Genomic DNA, 14,119 nt, shown 5'->3' with positions numbered 1-14,119 from the left:
TAAAGCGAATATTCGGGTGGAATGAAACGCACACAAACAAGAAAATTAACAAATCAATTGAGAGTAGCTTGTGTGGTTTGCAAAAGACCTATAGTATTCTGAAGAAGATAGAACAACAGAAGAGTGTTGTTCTTAAAGTTGGTGCGTATGCGTTCCTTGGATAGAATGGACTGAAGAGAAAGCTGTGTCACCACTAAAATCAATTATTCACCAATCACCAATCTTCATTTCTCCCACTACTTTACATAGCGCTGCGTGAGACCCATATTATAATTTCTTTGTTTGAAAGATTCACTCGATATATTTTCAGGATATTGTGCTACTTTTCAGACTTTTTCGATTTTTCCTTACTTCTTTAATTATTCTTTTTCTCATTTAATTATTTTAATTACCTGATTATCTCTTTGATTATCTCTGTATTTCATGTCAAGGTTTGTCCGCATTTTTATAATGGATTTATCTTAATTCCTAGAACTGGCAATGTATATGCATATATATATATATATGTTCTCTGATTTTACTGATTACATAAAATCGTAAATTATATTGTGTTTTATATATATCTAATCCAACAACAAATCTGAACTAATCCAATCTTCTGATTTTAATACTATTTGTTTTTTTTGTTTTTTTTTCATTTATTTTCCAGTACACGGGAAAAAATTTTTTGCACTATACAAAAAACAAAAAACAAAAAACAAAAAATAGAAAACACAAAACAGCAACAAATTTGTAAAAAATATTAATTTGAGCAAAAAAAAAAAACAAAAAAAAATAAAGAAGAGGAATAGTAGAAAATCTGAACAAAACTTCCTGCCGCTCTTTGAGAATTATCAGCGCCCGTGATACTTTTATCTATCAAATGTTATCTTTATCTTCGCTCATGCACGTTAGCCCGTGGATCTGTGCTTATGTGTGTATGTAGCGCAAGCGTGTGCTTACTACATGTGTACACACCAACACATGTGCGGTTGTGTGTGCACGCAGAACAATAGCAAGTAAGGCAGTAGATCGCTTTATTATGACAAGAAAGTATCAATTCCACACAATCTGATGAATGTGTATATCGGATTTAAGATAAGCAGATCAAGATCTCGACGACAAGAAGAAAATCATTTTATAAAACTTTAGTATAAGCGATTATACGATTTTAGTCTTCCCACAGACACCGAACCGTAAGATACTGTGCAACTACAACACTACAACAACTACAACAACTACACAACAGCAGCAACAACAACACACCGCAAACAAACAAAAGACAAGAGTTGCACCGAAATAAAAAACAAAAAAACAATAACAAAACAATACATTTGAAGTGCAAATTATTAATTTCCCTTGAATTTCAAAACTGAAGACGGACATTTTTTTAAATTATGTGAAAATACAAAAAAAAAGGACAACTAATATAACAAACATATTTCCTCCTTAATGCATATAAAAATATATTAAATAAAATTGCCTAGAAATGTGAGTCAATTAATTTCGCAAAAAAGGAATTATTTAATAATTAATTTAATAATTAATATAAAAAAATAAGTTTTAATCCGAAAAAATTTCGTAAAAAATTATTTTAAATCAAAATAATATTTAACTGCAAATGTTAATTGAACAGCAGCAACAACAACAACAACAACTGTAATAATAACATTAATAACATTAATAGTAAGCAAAAAAAAAATAACATAAACAGTGACAACCAGCAGAGCTCAGCATTGGTGGTAACAGCAGAATCAGCAGAGAAAGCAGCTGCAGCAGCTGTAAGCAGCGGATATCAAAGGAAGTGTGCCAGAACATAATAATAATAATAATAACAACAACAACAATAACAACAACTAACAGAGAAGTACAATAACACAAGATAAGCCGAAGGCGCTTTAAAACCCAAGCATCACTCAATCCTATTAGAAATTAACTTTCCTTGTCTAATGCAATGCGCTTAATTATGCGCTTTCAACAAGAAGTTTCCAATTAGAAAGACAGACACATTGTAAGCGCAATTCGTCGCAGTTGCAGCGCAGCTTAAGAAAATTAATTACCAGCAGCTTTGAGTAACAAGCATAGAGCAAGCAGCATACAGCAGCATAAATCAAAAACAACAAAAACGCAAAAGTCAAGTAAAAAATCAAAGCAAGCGTGTCTTAATATAGAATCGTTAAAAAAAAAATTAAAACGAATACCGAAAAAACAAAAAAAACGTGAGGTTTTCTTCAGTTGCAGTCAGCAGCAACTGTAGCAGCGACTGTGGCAGCAGCTGAGCTGCAGCAAAATAAAAGCGTCGTGGTTTTTTTTTGAACATTTCTATTATCATTATTGGTATTAGTATTATTATTGTTATTTATTTTAACGAAAATTTTTGTTGTTATTTTTGGTTTCTTATTTTGAGTGTGTGTATGTGTGTGTGTGTGTGTGTGAATTGGGTTTGATATAAAATCTCTGATTATCATCGTTTTAAATTGGATTTAATCAAGAAAAACGGACGTTTAATTTCAAGAGTTCTTACTTTGCTCGCACACTTAAACAGTAATAACGTCTGCACACATGCTTACAAATAAATAAATAAATAAATAAAAAAAAATATATTTTTTTCTATACAAAACCGTTTAATGTAAATTCGCGCGTGCTCGTATCCGTGTGTTTTCTTCTTGTTGTTCTTGTTGTTCTTGTTGTGTTTGTTGTATTTGTGTGCATTCATATTAATAAGCTCCGCGCTGCTTTGTTTGTCGCATAGCCGCTGCTTTGTTGGTGCAAAGACTACAATATTTCACCTCTGCTGTTCTTGAAAATTGCACATATAAATTCTAAATACGTTATTATTGTTGTTGGTGGATTTTTTGTTGTTTTAGTGTTATTACCGCACAACCCCATAACCCCACCACCCTTACAAACTCCACCACCCTCAATTCCCCCACCTTAAACCATTTACATATTAAGAGGGTTTTTGTGTGAAAATTCCCAACACTTAAGTTTAAATAAAGTCAAAAGAACAACAAAAAAGAGAAATTAAAATAAAACAAAAAACAAAACAAACAGCTAAAAAACATCTAAAAAAGAGCTAAAAAATGGGTGGCGAAGACACTGCGACTGAGACGCAAACCGAAAAAGCGGAACACACGAAATTCGCAAAGTTCTGCCAACGCAAAGGCATCAATCCCAATCTGATAATGCTGAAGATTACTTTGTTCGTCATGTACGGAGGTGAGTTGAAAATGTTTTTTGAATTTTATTTCTACCAAATTTATGTCTAAGTTCACCTCTCTCTTTGCGTTTTACTAACTACCCAATGTGAACGCATGTATAACATTTCGAAACTTTTCGAGTTCGAATAGTTTCGAGTCATCTTGTCATTTTATAACACCTGTAGATTTTGCTATGAAGAGAGTAAAACATCCGCATATGCCATCCACTTGGCACCTAACGGGCGATTGGTTAAAAGGGTCTTATGAAGATACTAGATTTCTTTCTTGACAACTGTAGGTCACCAGCAAAGAACATGGCAGAATGTTTGCTCTACACTTTAGAAAATCTGAATGTGATACGTCCGGTTCTTTCAATTCCGTCTTCGAAAGATTATACCTAACCTGAAAGGTTCGGGTATGTCCAATTAAAATACAACTGATTAACTTCTGTTGAGATCTAATTGAACTAAGAAACCTGTCAGCTTATATGTTGCTGATCATATAACATATACATATCATATACATATCATATATATATATAAATCACACCCAAATTTCTACCCAAATTTTTCAGTACGAATGCACGGATGAGTAGAAAGTAAAATGACACAATTCCTGTTGCAGAAACTGAGAGTTTGGGGCTTTGACAAAATTGTTAGCATTAATTTCACATACCAGGACAAGATTTCACTCTTCAGTCTTCCGGGAATTATTTATTTAGATCTTATTTCTACAGCAATCCTAAAAAGATTAATTGAATTCAATTTTCTCTCCTTTCTGTGGGTAACTGACAATCCCTTTTCGTAAAATAATATCCTCATCAAATATCGATACATATTTCAATCCATTAATTTTAATAGAACACTGATACTGATAAGAGCTTGAAATATTGGTTTTGCATTTTAGTATCCATTATTGATTTGTTGTTTATTAAATAAAGACCATGAGATGGAAGAAAGAGCAAGTGATTCCATGGTTCAAGATATACCAGTGTTCATAAGGTTTAAAGACTGTTTACAACATTCTAAGATATTAAAATTTTTCAATTTTTCTTTGGGGTCTTTTATCTTAATAAATACCCGTTTGGAAAAGTAGCTCTAATCAGTTATAAATTGCTTTTTGTTCCTTATACCAAGAAATAAGCAATATTATCTATGGACTACTGAATATATTTGACATAACACGGTGTCAATGGTTTTAGGTTTAGATAAAAGTTTTGTTTGAAACTAAATCTGGTGAATGTGGTTAATATTTTGCTAACTGGTACTTCAATCAGTTGAATTCTATCATAGACAAGATTTATGCTGCCACAGTTATATCTCTCAGTTTTATTCGGTGTCTATCTAACATCACATAATGAACTTTATCAACAATTTGTCGAATTGAAATGGTCTCTGGCTGATACTGATTTCTTCTTAAGGGTGTGGAAGTCATAGAATTAGGGTTATTTATTTATAATTTAAATTAATATATAAAAATCTGCTTTCCTTTTGTTGCAAGAGGTTTTCCAAATAAAATATCTACCATAATGCAAAAGCTATGCAAGATCTTAATTAATGTATTACTCCAAAATATATGTATATCTAAGCTGACAATATTGTTCACCCAGTATCAATTAGCCGACAACTCTTTATTACGGTATTGGATATAATTATACCCAATACTACCAAGTTATAAATTTTTCCTCACATGTGTTTTCAAGTGAATCCATGAAATATGTATAGTAGACAAAGTATACATAATATATATACTAATAGTTGATGTTCATTTGTCTTCATCTTCTCACACCTCCAATTAAACTGAAGAACAAAATAACTGATATATCTGTCCAATTTTAATGGGGAATATCATGAGCCATTTGGTGTATAGCTTTTGACAATCTTCAAAGTCTTGTTAATGTGAAGATTTTAAGTTTTTCCGATGAAATATACGTTTAGATATTTGCGGATTTGGAGTAGATTGGTAAACGTCAATATGGTCCCATGTTTTAAAATTTCAGAAAGACTTTTTTGACGTAAAGTCGACATGTTCCATTTGTTTTCTACTAAAGTTTGTCTCCCTAAAGTTTGAACATCTTTTGAAGTCTAGACGTCTTTTCTTCAATATATTTCGAAATACCTAAATCAGTTTTTGGACTATATATTTGAGTGGGAAGCCATTGCTCGATTCAATGCAATACATATTTAAATAATTTATTTCTTTTTTGCGAGGCTGCTGACTACACCCATGTGTACAATTGGACGGAATATTCTTTGCACCTGATTATTTGAAATTTAGATTATATATCAGTCTGTACACAGATAAAAAAAGATTGTTTTGAATTTTTTTTTGTAATAAGGGACTTTGAGGCTAAGGAAACAATTAGGGACACAAAAACTAACTAACAACGTAAACAATATTTCTAATGTTAATATTAGTAATACTAGTAATATTAAAAGAATATGATATGAATAGCTAAACGTTTTAAAGCATGGCCAACTCTTATTCACTTTATTGGAATTGGGACAGACAGACAAACTGAGTCCAAATTTTGAGCTTAGTTTTTCCAACTGCTTGATTGCTTTAGTAATAAAAATAAACATCAAAAATAAATTATAATAAATACTTTTTATTCAATTTAAATAATACTTTTTCACAAAAAAATTGGGACTACTAAGTGGACATCTCTAAAATCGTGACTAATATAGATGGGCACTAGCTTATAAGTGGATGTGCTTTTGGGCTGCGAATTCTTTCCTAAAAATATTGTTGTGGTGATGAGAAAGAGGAAGAAACACCTCTTTTGCAACTGTACAGCTATAGCTAGAAGCAGAGCGAACTTGCTTTCTCACAGATATATTCAGTGTTAAGATCAAAAACACTCTACGCTTTATTAGTCCTCAAAATGGTTCCATAGTTGAATTGATATAGAGAGAGAGTTATATTCCCGTGTTGGTAGAGATATCAGATAGATAGACCGAAGGGTCTAAGTGAGTTTGCCACTTAGAGAGACTGCGACAGTAACTTAATCTAAGCTAATATTGTAATAAGTTTCAGAATTTTTATTCACTTCATTTCAAATTTTTTTTCTATGAACCTACTTTTCACTACTAGTTTCTATTTAGATTTCAAACAAAGTATTTCTAATAACTTCTAGCATTCATTTATTTAGATGCATATTCCAAGTACCACAAAGAATAAACGCTGCATCCAAGGAGCGCTACAAGAAGCTTCGATGCCAGCCAATTGTGTTCACATGTACTTCTGTGGTACTCGTTGCGTATGAGCGACTTATTCAGAGTACACTTGATGCCTGACCTTGAAAACACATTTTCAGTACATTCTTAAAGACTGGGACTTACGTATGAGTTACTTTCTAAATGGCTTGAGTGAAAGTCGATTTTGATGAGCAAAAATAAAATTTTATGAAATGTTTTTCCACTCTAGCAAAATACAGCAAAATCTCCTAAGCATCCTGACATTTCGTATTCATAATATTTATATAGACCACACACACACACACACACACACATCCCGCTACTAGGCTCCTCTATAGTTTTACTTAAATAAATTAAAAGTGAAATAGGGAAAAAAGTTAATAGCTAAAAATAAAATAAAACAAGTCTCGTTCAGAATTGCCATTGACCGTCATGTGTGCTGTAAATAAAAACGAAGATGATGGAGAAGATTGCGGCACTTTGCCTTTACAAATGTCGGTCGATCTTATTTATTTATACTTATATTTACTACATTTTATTATATCTCATTTTGTTTTTGCTCAAGTCATACTACATGTATCTGACATATCTGTATATACAGAAACTTATGGTCACATCGAGCGGTCGCGTCGAGCCAATGTGTAAGTTTACTAGGTTACTTGCCACATATCGTTCACTATTGTTGAGAAACATTGAAGTTCATAAACGATGCGGCACGGACGATGTGCGGAAATTGTGAGAATTTGAATAGTTCATGTAATGGGAACTGAATTTACTTTTAATTAAATTTCTTTTTAAAGTTTAAAGCTATTACATATTTGCTTGCTATCACGAAAACCGTCTGCTCTGAAAACCGTGAGCTCTGATTTGAGTTTTGGGCATTTGAGCGGCAAATGTTTTGCACTTAAGTGTGGCTTCGCATCGAGTTACTTTGCTATATTAAAGTATATTTATATTTATATTAGTAAAACAAGCCACTTAATTGCTACATGCAGGGTCTAAAATTACTATTTGATGTATCTCCACATATATATCTAAACGTTCTTGCGCAAATACCTACACACATGTATATGTGCATATGTGCAATATATTTGTACTTCTAAATTTATACAAATGTGTGGTATTTTGTGCCTAATTGATAACTTCCGAATAGGAAAAAAAATCATTATGCAAACACAGATTTATATATACACACACACACACACACATTGACCGTATCTACACATGTATATATGTATATATATATAAAAATTATAATAATAAAAGATGGTTTCAGCAGCTCATATTCGAATTTGCCACTCCACGAATTTACTGCTCTGAGTAGTCGCTTGACTGATGACGAGTATAGATTGCCTAGGCAATGTACACAAGCCAACCAACGAAGCCTTTCGAGACTGTGGATGCATTAGACATTAGGCTGCCGTCCGTAGCTGATAGCCAGTCGGCCGTGGGCAAACTGATGAGTTGAGTCAAATTTACGGTTGAGATGAATATCTACAAAATCAGAGTCATTGTCACACACAGTCGGAAAGATATTTGCGGCCACATTAAACAATCCCCCCCGTACACAATGGCAGCACATCCATAGACAATAATACATTCATGCTTGTGTTGTTGTTGTGTTGTGTTGTGTATTTGTTACTATATTTGCTACTAGCCATTGTTTTGATTTAGTATGGGATGATAAGAAAATATTTCGAAAACAAGCGTACAGATTTTATTATTATACTAGAATGTATCTTACATGCCTGCATTTTCAATGTTACGATTACAACTAGAAATATAACTAGAAAAATAGAAAAAATAGAAAATAGAAAATAGAAAAATAGACAAATAGAAAAATAGAATAAAAGAGGAAAAGTCTTTCAATGGAGTGTGATAAATGTTTTTACAAGTGGAATTCTTCCTAACGAAATTATAATTGTCATTAATTTAAATAAAATTCATTTTCTCTTGTATTATTAATTTGCCGAAATCAACTCCAACTGGCATCGGTTTAATCCAGATTATAACTTTCTGGTTAGATGCTGAAATGATTAATTAACACTTTTACTTGAGTTACATATTGTTTGCATTTACCATATTGACAAATGAAACTGATAGTAATAGTATGAACAGAGCAGAACAGAACAGTAGACAGTAGACAATAGTCAGTAGTAATGAGAATAATCTCACAAAAGGAGAACTAAGTGCAAATAATGAGAAATTGCAAATTACTTATTATTACTTATAGATGAATTTGCTGATATGATTAATATGTGTTATAGGTCAATATAATTTAACACAGAAACCATTGAATTGAATGCAAATGATTTATCTTGTGGAGACTTAGAAAGGTGTGTAGTTTTATCACACTACGCCACAAATAAGTGGGTTTAATGACTGGTCTACAACATTGGATAGTGGAGCCAATGGTCGCTACTATTCTTCATAAAAAACATTATAATAACTAATGAAGCAGTATTTTGAAATTCTTTTAGATACTTTTAATGCAATCCCTTCATCATTATTCGAAAAGACAATAGTATACAATAGTATACTAAGATCTATAAGTATCATTGTGCTTTCCATGAAGAGAGTTCGCTATGTTAAGTTGATCTAAATACTTTGAGGCTGTTGATAAGCCTAACAATGTCTCTTGGTTAAACATCTCAAACCTTGGACTAGAGCTGTTGGAAAAACGCATACTATTCATATCAGAATTGGGTTTCAAAAGTGAGTTCTAGTAAGTAAACTTATAAGCAGACCGATTGGAAGAAGACCAAATAAAGAAAGTTTAAGTTAGAACAACATCATAGTATATGTTGAATATTGAGAAAAGATCTCTTAAGGAGTTAGAGAATTCAAAATATGTTTTCTCTGACATGAAAAGATACCATTTGTAATTTTTATAAATATTTCTTAATACGGAAAGTGAACAAAATAGTACTAACATTCTATAGTAAATAGCCATTTTTTTAGACTCGACTAGCTTGGCAGCGGAATCTTATTCTCAAATCAAATAGGTAAAATTAACCCACAGCAAATACGAGATTTATAAATATTTATATCCTATTATTTAGTAATAATACTACATAGTTGAATGGGACCTAGCTTTTACGCTGTTATGCTCAATGTTCCCTTTGGGGCATTGGATAACATTGGACAACAGCTCTTGAAATATTTGGAATTTGTAATTCTCAAGTAGATGAAATTAGTTTCTATAATACATTTGTTGAATATTTCTAATTTTCGTCTATTTTTACGCACATGCTTTCTGGCCTAGATGAACCTAGTCCGCTAGGTGTTAAGTCTTCTGCTCTAATCTCTCTCTCTTTTTACTATCTTCCATATTCATTTCTAAGAGGTGATTTTAGTGGGTTCAATTTTCGTCTATTCTATATTATATTCTAAATTATATAAATATTAAAGGTGTTGTGAGCTGTCAGTATTGTTTTTTTGGAAATGCATATTTAGATGAGTTGTAATGTTTGATTAATATAATAAGAATGAATGTTCTAATACGAAATTCAGTCAGAATACAAGATTTTTATAAAAATTTAAAGTACTTAAAATCAAAATAATAAATAAATTTAATAATAAATTTATTATTTTTATTCACTTTTTTAATTCTTTGACAAGTTTTAAATTGAGCTAGAATATGGAATTTATATATGACCGCTGTACAGACCATATTAGATCGCGGGCAATTCAAATCTCTGAATCACCGGAGAAAAATAAAAATACGGCAATAATATTAAATTTAGTTTTATTAATTCTTCATTGATCTATCTTTTACAGTTCTATCAATATCAACATTATTAATATTAGTTGTTGCCATACAAAAAATATTTTATTTTAAATGTAATGACTCAAGGCACGAGTTTTTTACGAGTTTTTTGAACCGGTTGTATAAAGAAGTACACACTAAAGTCCTTGCCAAACAAGTAAATTAACATGACATGTAATAAATTATTTATTATTATGTTGAGGCTAGTTGTATCAGTGCACTTGAGCACTTTTACTCTCTCACACTAAGCAATAACTGACCTCAGATCTGCATGCCTCCCCGAGGAGCCTGTAACCATTCTGAGGTTCGATAACGCGGTGCTGGTAAACCTGTCAGTTTTCGTAAATGATTTCAGGGTTCTATTCTTTATGTATTTTTCGATCGGATCAATCTTGAAGTTCCTGAGGATTTTATTCGTCCTAATGTAACATCTCTCTCTCTCTCTTATCCTTATCTCCCAGTGGAGCATAGGGCCTAATGTACCATGGTACCTTGAAAAGTTTTCTCAGAGCCTGGCTTTGTGCAATTTCTAGCTGGGAATCGTAGTGAATGCTACACATCTATATAGAAGTGACGGTTGAATTATTTGGTTAGTCCGTCACAGTCCGGACCGCATGAAGCCCGTGGGCCGTGCTTTGGGCTGTTTGCTATATATAATGCATATATGTATGTATCTTCCATAATAAAAACATAATACTTATTGAAATATGTATGTATGTATGTTGATCCATTTTTTGAGTCAGCGCAACTAGGCACTTTTACTTTTTAATAGTTGGGGGTACTACAGGGTCCCACCCATATCATTGACTAATTTATGTATTCCTTATAAGCTTCATGATTATTCAGTGATTAATCTAAGATCTGCGTACCGCCCCGTGTGGAGATTGATTACTCTAAGATTGGATAGTGCTAACTAGGATAGCCCGTGAGTTTTCGCATATAACTTCAGGGCTCTGTAATGCTGGTTTAATTATCAGTTATATAAAAGAGTCCAAGATCAGTTTTCTGTTTATCAATTTCTTATTGAAGTGATTGAAGTGATTTTTTTCCCTATTGGAAGTGAATTTTTAATTGCAAAAGGAAAATTAATGTTGTCTGTCACTATCAAGTACTTAAGTTATTTAGTCGTCTATAGTACTTAATGCTAATTAACTTTTAGTTTTAAATTTGAAGTTAATTAAGCTAAACAAATTGAATGTTGCCACTGTATTTAATTTGAAAAGAATTTCTATAAATCAAATAAGTTTATTTAAAGTGTATTTACTTTTAAATAAATACAAATTAAAAACTTTTTATAGCTGTTTTTAATATAATAAATGACTTTATTTGTGCTGCATAAAAGTAATAAAAATGTTGACGTCAAACCCAAAAACTACACAACGTCTACGCCCCATAAATGCATATCTAAATCATTACCTATCCAAGTGAGCATACGTAATTCTTGATGAGTCTTGTCACTGAGACTTTTATGATTATTAATGCGATTATAGTTTTATGCTGGTGTTTTCCCGCCATTAACTTCAAAAGTATCTATACACATACATTTGTATGTATGTGTATGTTGTTGTGTACACAACAACAACAACAGCAACAACAACAGCAAATTTTATCTAATTAACATTGTTAAATGCTTAAAAATGTTCAAGAGCTTAAACCAAATTAACTGCGTGGCTTCTTGCTTTTATCGCTTCGAGCAAAATTCTAGATACATTCGTACTTGCTGCTTGCTTTAGATACGTGCGAATAGATACATGTCTGTTTGTATCACAAAATGCTTTTCAGTTATTAAAAGGCAATTAGAGTAATTACGAGATATGATAAAAATATATGAACTTAAATTTCCATTTTTGTGGAATTTACACACGTCAAAGTGTGATAAAAAGTGAAGTGTTGAAATCTTTTTTTAATTAGAAAATTTTATAGATTAAAATATTTGTATTATATTTTTATATGGCATTAAAAAGTCTTTTTTTCTGTTTTGTAAATAAATAAATAAATAAATAAATATATAAATGTTTAAAAGTTATTATTAAAATGAGTTGGTGCAAATTACGATATACCTACATATTATAAAACAGCGATAGATATTCCAACAAAAGATAAAACATTTCATAGCTTCATTTAATGATTTTTTCTAAATAAAATAATATTAAAATAAAATAAAATCATTAAAATTTTTATTTCAATTTATTTATTTCATCAATGAAAACAGTAGAATCCCACACACAGTCACAAATTAAGCCACTGCACTTGTTTAGATATATCTTAACTTCTGTTATTTCTAAGACTCATATAATTCTACCAACTATGCAGTTGATTTTAATGAAATCATCAAAAAACATTTTTAAGATAAGAATAATGGGTTATATATCTATGGAGTACGTATACGCATGGAAGGTAGGGGCTTAGCAAGGTCTCATATCCACATATAACTTATATAACTCTCATATAACTTATTTCTAAGACTCATATAATTCTACCAACAATGCAGTTGATTTTGATGAAATCATCAAAAAACATTTTTAAGATAAGAATAATGGGTTATATATCTATGGAGTACGTATGCGCATGGAAGGTAGGGGCTTAGCAAGGTCTCATATTCACATATAACTTATATAACTCTCATATAACTTATTTCTAAGACTCATATAATTCTACCAACTATGCAGTTGATTTTGATGAAATCATCAAAAAACATTTTTAAGATAAGAATAATGGGTTATATATCTATGGAGTACGTATGCGCATGGAAGGTAGGGGCTTAGCATGGTCTCATATCCACAATCTGATTGGGCGAGGACAGTTTTTTAGTCTCTAGACATTTTAGATAAAGATCTGTTGTCAATTCTATTGTGAATCTGCGAGCAGTGATCTCGCAGATGATGAGGATATTATCTAGTGTGAGAATTTACCATGAGACAGTCAGCTCATTGGTGTGTACCTAGTGTTTAAATTAGTTATAAATGTGCCACCAGCAAAGAAGACATTGTCAACTGAGGAACTTGTCAATAAAAGTAATAGAATATGCAGATGATGGAATTCTTTGTTAGAGAAACATTAAAGTAAACCAAATGCCTGACTGCATTATTACATTCCTTGTTGTCCTTGTTGTCCTTGTTGTTCTTGTTGTCAGGGCGAATGGCATTTAGTCATTTGTGTAGACAAAAGACTCTGGAACGTGAACCTGGCCGCTCTATTGTGACCACAATCGAGAAAACGATTACGAGTCATACTGTGCTTAAGTCTCTTCATAGTTTCGTTGAAAGGAATAGTTTAAGGAATTTTCGAAATAATAAGAATTTGCTTTCTGCTTTTATGCTTTGTGTGATTTTATCTGTGTCTTTAATAAACCACATGGGCCTTTTCGCATATAGGTATGTTGCCGTATAAACCCAACCATTACATGCTGATTGATTTCGAAATTCATATAACAAATAAGCAAATCACAAACATCTGACCATGTGTCTGACAAATTTAATTGACTTTAAATATTTTGCCAATTTAGTCGTCATATCTGTGTATCTCAACTCATGCATACTGCATAAAATTCCTTTCACTCTTGAATAAAAACATTTTAATATACAGAATGGAGCAGATATGTGTATCTGTGTGAATTTGTTTGGCTATAAAAACAAATGTGCCATTGCAGATACTGCATTGTAAAGCAAATATAAATATACAGATATACAGATATACGGATGTACAGATATACAAAAATACAAAAATACAAAAATATTTCTCTATTGGGTTCGCCTTTAATTCTGGTGGGTTAAGTGCCAGAGGAACAAAATGCGGTTGCAGGAGCGGAAGGGGTCTCCAATATAAGTACGTACTTCTGGTAAAGTACGTAAAGTGCATTGATGGGAATGTATAATTTAAATTTTAAAACAAAATAAAATGCAAATTAAAGATGTACAGTACAAAAATAAATATAAACAATGATTCTTATGCAAGAGCAATGCATTAATATGAAA

The 14,119-nt window shown here is 31.6% G+C and overlaps 1 protein-coding gene across 3 annotated transcripts in view; it reads left to right on the top strand.

Annotated features, from left to right (window-relative positions):
* Nucleotides 1-892: 892 nt before the first annotated feature.
* LOC119687242 overlaps nucleotides 893-14,119 on the top strand; it is a gene marked incomplete at its 3' end in the record, with an annotated part of 36,989 nt that continues 23,762 nt past the window's right edge. Inside the window, 2 exon segments of one of the 3 annotated variants that reach the window (XM_038101502.1) lie at nucleotides 893-1,175; nucleotides 2,847-3,198. In XM_038101502.1, coding sequence (XP_037957430.1) covers nucleotides 3,063-3,198 — 136 coding nt within the window. 3 annotated transcript variants of the gene reach the window in all.

The sequence above is a fragment of the Teleopsis dalmanni genome, chromosome X, assembly GCF_002237135.1.
Source record: "Teleopsis dalmanni isolate 2A chromosome X, ASM223713v2, whole genome shotgun sequence".
NCBI lineage: Eukaryota > Metazoa > Arthropoda > Insecta > Diptera > Diopsidae > Teleopsis > Teleopsis dalmanni.
Note: the sequence above shows the minus strand (reverse complement) of the source record. Positions and strands in the feature narration are given on the sequence as shown.